The following is an 8,273-nucleotide window of genomic DNA, read 5'->3' as shown; positions in this document are numbered from 1 at the left end:
CCTTTTTTCCAGAAATGTTTGGTTGTGTGTGATGAGCTGGGTCCTCTTCATGCTCTTCTTCTCTTCAGCAGTGACAGTGCTAAAGGATGCAGAAAGCAGCACATGATGCCAATGACATTCTCTGCAGTATTGTACTGTGGATATGTAGGGGTGCTGTTATGACATGGTATCAGTCCATCCCACCTGAGCTCACAGGAAGTGGGTTAGAAAACACTGGACACCATTTAAAATGGAAGACCTGGGGCTGCAGTGGGAAGTAAAGCTTCTGTAATGGAAAGCGCCACAGACTAGTATTACAGCAAACTGTAAAAAGTTGGCCTTTGAGAAAGACTTTCAAATACATTTTACTTATATGTAGAGTATACATGTAGAGTAAGAGATATTACAATGTAATAAACACAATGCTTTTCTTTGTATGTAAGAGCCAGTAGGGCTGGATCAAATGCCAGGTAACATATGTGAGTGCTCGTGGCCCAACAAGTGATAAGAGACAGCCATCAGGACATCTCCAGAAATAATGCGTTGAGGTACTATGGGTTCAAAAACACACAGGCCCAAATGTCCAAATAGTGCATCCACACAAAAGGACACTTACAGGGTTATTCACAAAAGGGTGAAGAGTTTAGAGAAGGGAGAAGAAGTGAACAATCTAGGCTGTAATAGCTGATTTGGAAAAATTCTTCAATTCAGCTCACTTTCCAGTTCAGCTGTGTTGTCCTAGATTGTTCACTTATCCTGCCTTCTCCAAACTCTTCACCCTTTTGTGAATAACCCTGTTAGCTTTTTTCTACACATTTATTACTAAATGGTGATTTTGTCTAGAAGTCATCTTAAAAATGAAAATTTCAAGAATCATTAAGCACATATATTGCAGAGGAAGAGGTATTTTATTAGGCTCCTATATGTCACATTGTTTTGGGTCAAAAAGTAAGCCTTATAGATTTGCAACTGTATAACATATACTCTCACAAATATCAAGCTTAAGCGTACAAAAATTGTTTCCATTAAGATATCATATCAGAACTCTAAATAATGTATGTAATTAGTTGTAGATAAAATATAGGAACATTTGCAGAACACAACATTGTTATATTTCCATCACACATATATCATTGCCTATACATACAACAATATTTTGTTTTGTTTTACATTTATTTATGTTGCTTATCATTTCAATGGTCAGTTCATTTAAAATTGGTGGTTTTGGTAGAGGGTAGCAAGCGGAATATCTCCTAACTTCATATATTTCATTTTCCTTGCTGGTTTACTGAAACTTGGTCCCCGCATTGTCAACCAGCTTTTTTGAACATCACAAGAGACCTAGCGCATTCTGTTATTTTTCCTTTTTATTATAGTGAGTACCATTTCAACAGCTGGCAGTACAGAAACTGCAAATGTCTTTAAAGTAGATCTAAGCCCTAACTGGATGACATTTAGCTTGCTAAAGGTTTGTGTCGTAAACAATTTCCATACATACCATCTATTTTTTCCAATAAAATACTGTTTTCACTAGGGATGTCCCGATACCGATGCTAGCATCGGAATCTGGCCCGATACAGGGCATTTTGACAAGTACTTGTACTTGTCAAAATGCCCAGATACAAAGCGCCGAAGCTTGCGCTATGTTTTTTTTTGTTTTTTTTTAACTTTACCTTCCGTGGTGGCTGTGCGGAGGAGCGTCGCGTCACTGCTGTGGGCGGAGCTCCAGCTGGGGTCCTAATGTAGGTGGCTGGACACTGCCCAGAGGATTCGACCTGGAGCTCCGCCCACAGCAGTGACGCGTCGCTCCGCCGCTCAGTGACGCCGATGTCCAGCGCCGCCGACATCAGTGGTGGATCGGGGGGGATTTGTACGGTGCAAATGCCTGCCCACAGATACAGCCGCTCTCTGCCTCTGGTCAGCTCACATGAATAGGTTAAATCATGATCCATAGTACATAACATGTAGTTGTACTATGGATCATTTAAAGTCACCTGTCCCTTTAAGAAAGAGTATCGGTAATTGATATCGGCAAGTACATGCGGGGAAGTACTTGTACTTGTACTTGGTCCTGAAAAAGTGGAATCAGGACATCCCTAGTTTTCACTTTTTTTATCCCAGTGTTGCTGATCTCCACCTTTTCAGTCACTTACTGATTACACAAGGTTTTTTTCCAGTATCAGTTGCACATCATTTCTCTAGGCCAGCTTCCTAGAAGGGACAACTGTGAATGATGTCCAATTTATGTATACAAACAAGGTAATCTGTGACAGGGTGACAGCACAAGAACACATTTTACTGCCCTTAGCAGTTAATGTCTGAACAAAAATCCTTCATGAGAGTATAACCAGGTATTATTTTAATGAAAGCTGCAGATTTGAAAACATTAAAAACACATTTCGAAATTACATTAGCACATTAAAGCTTATAAGAGATTTTAGTGATAGGGTTTAATGATACTTTAATAGCAATCCGGTGATTCAGCTTGTCAGCATCTACGGTAAATGTTAAGGAAAGTTTTTTCAAATCACATTTTACACTACTAATAGCATCACATAGCTTTGTGGCATTGTGGATGATTTAAACAAAAATCCAAACAGAAGCAATACATATGGTATGTATTCTGAACATGCTTTAGTATTATTTACACCTGCTTGCATTTAGAGTTGAACTTGTATTCAGACAGTATTTGCTTATTCTTTATTTCAGCTTTAATGTTGTATAGGATTAGAAGCTGAATACTCATGAAATACATGATCGACTAACATTTTTCAAACAACAATATTAATTTATATTATCACCAGTGGTAAAACAACAATATTGCAAAATTCTTATATTACATTGATAATAAGTGACAACATTTTGTCGTGCTTCTCTAGGTTTCAATCAACTCTAAAGATAAAGGAACCAAATCAAGTGCGGTGTTACCATGAGCTGCATGTTAGCATTGCTACACATTTCATATTCCAAAATACAAAAAAAAAGTATCCACTGATACAAATAATAAAGGGATTATGCAAAAAAATGAGCAATGTCTGTTATCCAAAAGGAATTATGTTGTGAACGCAGACTAAGTTGGTGCAAAATCTACTTCTTTTAATAATGTATCCACTTGTTTATTTTTAATTTTTTTTGCACTTCCATTTTACATTATTTCACATTTTGGATTTAGTCATCGATTCTACAGTCTATTTTACTTACTTACCTACTTATGGCCTAGTTAAAGAAGAAAAATATATATTCATTAGGTCAATTCATTTTAGGAATATTATGCAAAATAATTCTAATATTTTCATTGAAGTATTTTTTAGAAAGTCAAAATAGTAGCTCCTTGTCGTATTAAAAAAGTTTAATGATCTTCTTTAATCAATGTACTCATAAAAATATTTATATGCGTTATAATATATTGGACCACAGCATTCCCTTGTAGTGCATTATGCAATATCTATAAAATATTGAAGTGGTAGTCCTTACTTTACTTTTATGGAGTGTAAAAATAGACTTGTACAACAAATGATCTCTATTCCAGTGAAAACTCAGAAAATTGAATTATTCAATGTTCATTCACATTTTTACAACAAACAGCATCTCTATAAGCTACATATTAATTCACCATTCACAATTTTTCTCTGTAGTTGGTTTCATCCAAAATGCAAAACCGTACGTTTCTGTCATATAGATATTAAATGAATGTTATGGGGTACTATTCAACTATCATTCAATGTCTTTAAGAGAGTAAATATATCACTTTTTGAAAATGAGTGCTAATGAATAGGCCAGCAAGCTGTTTGCCAAAGCATTTTGTTTTTGTTTTTTTAAGATCTCGGTGTAATTAATATATGTGGCTATATTCATCCCATGAAATTGAGATAGTGAAGAAATTTCAAAGGCTCTAAAAATATACAGGAGTGACGTGAGAGAAAAGCACTTCTCTCTAATGAAGGTGTCTCTGAGTAATACAGCTATGTTAAGAAGTCTTTTATATGTTCGCTGGTTGAAAGCCATCGACCAGATTCTAGCTGTCAGTCTTATAGTGCAGGTGCACAAAAGTGCACTGGTCATTATAAGCAACACCTCCACGTTCTCTAACCTGTATTCATGAGGCTAGAAATACCAATAGGGAAACAACACCAAATGTTTACAAAGGTTGTGAATAACGATAAAATTAATTTAGAGCTCTTAATACATTCATAGTGGGCTATGATGAAAAGATGTTTCTAGCCACACCACAGAAATCAGTGGAACCACACTGATTGCCTGGGAAAAGGATCCTCTCCTTGTTATTGTAAATTTGTATTTGAAAGATTAGTAGTTTGGAGTTGTTGTGTGACTAAACAGCAGGTTGGAGACTAACTTCAGGACAGGTCCTGTACAAGGAATCTACCCCAGGCATGCCCCTGTCATGAGTTGCTGAGCCAACTGCCTCAGGAGGTGTCTTTGAGTTAAAAAAGGAGACAGACACCTAGAGTGTAGAGTTAAAAAATATTTGTTGTACAGTGGTTTTCACTGCTGTGTATGGCCCCTATAACTCCACTGGTCATGGCATTGGTCATGCATCCCAAAACTGTGCAATAACCCTCACATAAAGGCAGTATGTGTTCCGCCAAGAGAATGCTAAGCTCTCATGAACAAGGTCACCTAGCCAATAATAAGAGAATGCCTTTTTAGATCTCCCCTATGTCCCTTCATTATAAAACATGCTGTGTTTCTTTTTTCACACTAAAGAAATGCAGGAGAAATAATGCAAAGATTTAATTTAAGGATTTTAGACTTTCCCCTAGCAATAAGGCTCATTTTCACTCCTAGCTATATTCTTCAGTTATATTTGATTGGCTGCCATGCACAACACTGCCATCCTTCTTTCCAGGATTTATAAATAGAAGTTAGTGATTAGCCTTGTGTAAATTGGAAGGGTTAGATTGTGAGGAAATATAAAACACATATATATTGAATAAAATATTTTGTGTAACTTTCTTTAACTTTGTATACATGTGCAGTTCCCATACCTATAACTTAAACCACCAAGGTGGGATTCTAAAAAAGAGGGAAGTTAAATAAAACATGTAAATTACACCAAGCTCTGTTTCACCGTTCTTCTGACCTACTGTCTAGAACTCCTGGTCAACAGATACCACTAAGAGGTAGGAGTGGGTTACAGGTCCCAAAGCACAACTGCATTTAGACTTTGCAAATACAAATAATACAACTAGGGATGCACAGATACCGTTTTTTCGGTATTGAGTACGAGTACCGATATTTTTTTCGGTACTCGCCGATACCGAATGCCGGTACCGGAAATCCTATTACAGAAGCCGGGCGGCAGGTCTCCGGCTTCCTGATTAGCCGGGAATGCGGCTCCATGCTCCTTCATCACCAGGTGATGAGGAAGCATGGAGTTGGCTTTCTGGCCAATCAGGAAGCGGGGGCGGCGAGTCATTACACGGCTTCCTGATACCAGAAGTTCCGGTATTGTGACATGCATTGGGAGCATTTTGGCGAGTACGAGTACCCAAACACTTGGTATCGGCACCGATACTAGCAAATACAACTCTTCAGATAAATTTGTAAATTGCGAGTTGCAAATAGTAAATGTATTTTAAAAATCAGACTGCTGTTGAAAAGATGCTATTTTACAGAAATAATGACACTGCTCTGTTACATACTCTGTTATATACTGATTAAATGAAATGTGTAAACGTATAATCTCTCATGTTCTACTCTAAATAGCCTGGAGATTTGCGCTGCATTTATCTATGGGAAAGCTGTACTGAAAGAAATGCATAGGTTGCCATTTCTGACCTCTCCTTCAGTAACCTTTATCTGCTTGACCATCATACTGTTCCTCTAGATTTAACCTGGACGTTCTAGATTGATTATGTGAAAAAGTGAATAAACAGAGGTTAAGTTTAATCAAAACCAAACCCAGAGGTAAATGAAGCCGACATTGTACACAATTGGTGCCTTTCATTTAAAAAGTTGTGCATTTCTTTGCCCCTTTTTGCCTTCCAATCTTACAAATGGTTGCTCTAGTGATTGGAAACCGTGCTAAGCGATCAGGAGGCTCAAAAAGTTGGAGAGACAGGGTTAAGCTAAACCTTTCTAGGAGAGCTGTATACAAATTCAGCTACCTATGTCTCTACATCTGCTGATCATACCGACATGACATTTTTATTCTTATGTACTTTTCATCGTCTGATCAGTAGGAAATGCCCACGTTTGTGATAGGTTTGTTTTGATATGGGTAACTGACATGACACGAATATGCAGATCAGGAGTTCTGACTTCCCTTGCTTCTTCCCATCAGTGACTTAAAGTATTAAGACTAGAAACATTCAGGCAACTAGTATTTTAAGAGGAAGGTCATCAACAGCAGTCTATTTCTTCCAGTATGGGAGTCTTTTCACTGCAAGTCAGCCTTGACTAGCTTGGAGAAGAGAGAGGGGACGAGGGAGGAAGGAGGAGAGAATGAGTGGGGAGCAGCAGAGTGGTTTGCTTTGCTGTGCCTGTGTGTTTGTGGAGGCACACACATCTTACTAGCACACACATGGATGGCTCCGGTGGACCATGCAAGGTAAAGGAGCCAGCCTAAAATAGGTTATCAGGACCAGTGCTCGGTAAGCCAACTGATTCTGCTGCTAAAACCTTTAAGCATCAAGGAGCAGCATCCATTGTAAGTGATTTAATCAGCATTGGAAATAGCTTAAAGGAGAACTATGGGGTAAGTGTTTTTCCCCATAGTTCTCCTAAGGGTCACAGGAGGACATATACTAGCGTCCTCCCATTTCCCAAATATTTGGGTCAGTCAGCTACGTTAGAAGCTTTGGCATCTTAATACAGTAAGCGGAATGGGAAACTACTTACATTCAATTTTGATGTGATTGTAATACAAAGTGTGACTGTTCCGTAAATTTGTGCTTACCTTGTTTTGATATATATTAGTATGTGCAATATAAAGAACTCTGTGCATTCCTAGTATACAACATATTACTATACTATGACGTTACTTACTTCTCACATCATTGTTTATGTACAGTGTAGTAACATTGAAACGTAGCTGTGTTTGGTTTCTGAATGTATAGCTGCTGAACACATAGCATGCTTATTTGAGGTGTGCACACATAATCTTAGCCACAGCACATTATACATTATACTAGATATTACTTAAAATATACTGTTTTCTTGTTGATATTCATGTTGTTCACCATGTGCTGCATATTTACAACATACACCTTTAAAGTGTATTGAGTCAAGAGCTTTGAGGCTAACTGTACATTGAAGGCAGCTGCCGTTTTCAGGTTTGCAAGGGCAGGAATTTAATGGATCGGGATGATTTGGGAGACTCTTTCCAGGTGTCAGTACTGTGGGTTGGACTTCTTGTTTGGACCCTGGTAAAAGAAGTCTGTCTCCTTGTACTGCTGTCAGAATCCTCTTTGTTCAGGGTGTGCTTGAACCTGTTGCAGCAAAGAACACTGAAGACGAAATCTTGAAGTAGGTGTCCACTGAAAAACATGTATATCCAAGGATTGCAGCAGCTGTTCAGGCTTGCTAACAAGGCGGACACGGCCACTGCAGTGTTTTCATTCTCTACAAGAAATAAAGAATATACTAGTGAAGATCTAACTCAATATTCCACTCAAACCACCTCTTCCATCATTGTTCTTGTTACTACTGTAATCTAGTTTATCTATATACATTACTTGGTCCTTTATTTACATTGTAGCTTTTTTTTCCTGGAGATTTTGTATGGTTGGCACCTGCCTCTGACCCCTGTTCAGCACCCAAAAATCTCTAAGTCTAAACGTGTGAGTTGAATGGGCAATATCACATTTCAGTGCTATAGAGTTGGCATTGTGGCAAGGTTGGCTAAATGCTATTTGCAGCACTCGAATTATGGCTTCCTATTTTTCTATGGCTTCTCCCACCCAGAGGTTGGCAGTCCAGCCATTGGGCAGAAAGGTGCCTGTAACACATTGGTGAGTTGCTCTCCTGTCTAACAAAGCAAGCCTAAATGTTTCTTCTAAGTTATTGAAAAAAGGAAATATCAGCAAGACAAGAGCACATGGACATACAGCATGTTTTTAATATGCAAATTGCTGTTACACAAAAATACAGAAGGTAGACCAACAAACACACGCCAGTGTCTTGAACATCATACCACCTACTGCTTTCCAATATGGTCTCTAAAATTCAAATAAAGGGCTCTAAGACCATATATCGTTCCTGAGCATGAATTTCAAAGAACTCTATAGCGGGTTAAATGTGTGTGTGTGCGTGTGTGTGTGTGTGTGTGGGGG

At 38.2% G+C, this 8,273-nt stretch overlaps 1 protein-coding gene across 1 annotated transcript in view; it reads right to left on the bottom strand.

Annotated features, from left to right (window-relative positions):
• Positions 1 to 6,916: 6,916 nt before the first annotated feature.
• Positions 6,917 to 8,273, bottom strand: part of LOC108798284 (vasopressin V1a receptor-like) — a 4,909-nt gene continuing 3,552 nt past the window's right edge. Inside the window, exon 2 of the mRNA XM_018570017.1 lies at positions 6,917 to 7,563. Coding sequence (XP_018425519.1) covers positions 7,271 to 7,563 — 293 coding nt within the window. The 3' untranslated portion in view covers positions 6,917 to 7,270. The remainder of the gene's footprint in view (positions 7,564 to 8,273) is intronic.

This window comes from Nanorana parkeri, unplaced genomic scaffold (genome assembly GCF_000935625.1).
Source record: "Nanorana parkeri isolate BGI_ZX_2015 unplaced genomic scaffold, ASM93562v1 scaffold1442, whole genome shotgun sequence".
NCBI lineage: Eukaryota > Metazoa > Chordata > Amphibia > Anura > Dicroglossidae > Nanorana > Nanorana parkeri.
Note: the sequence above shows the minus strand (reverse complement) of the source record. Positions and strands in the feature narration are given on the sequence as shown.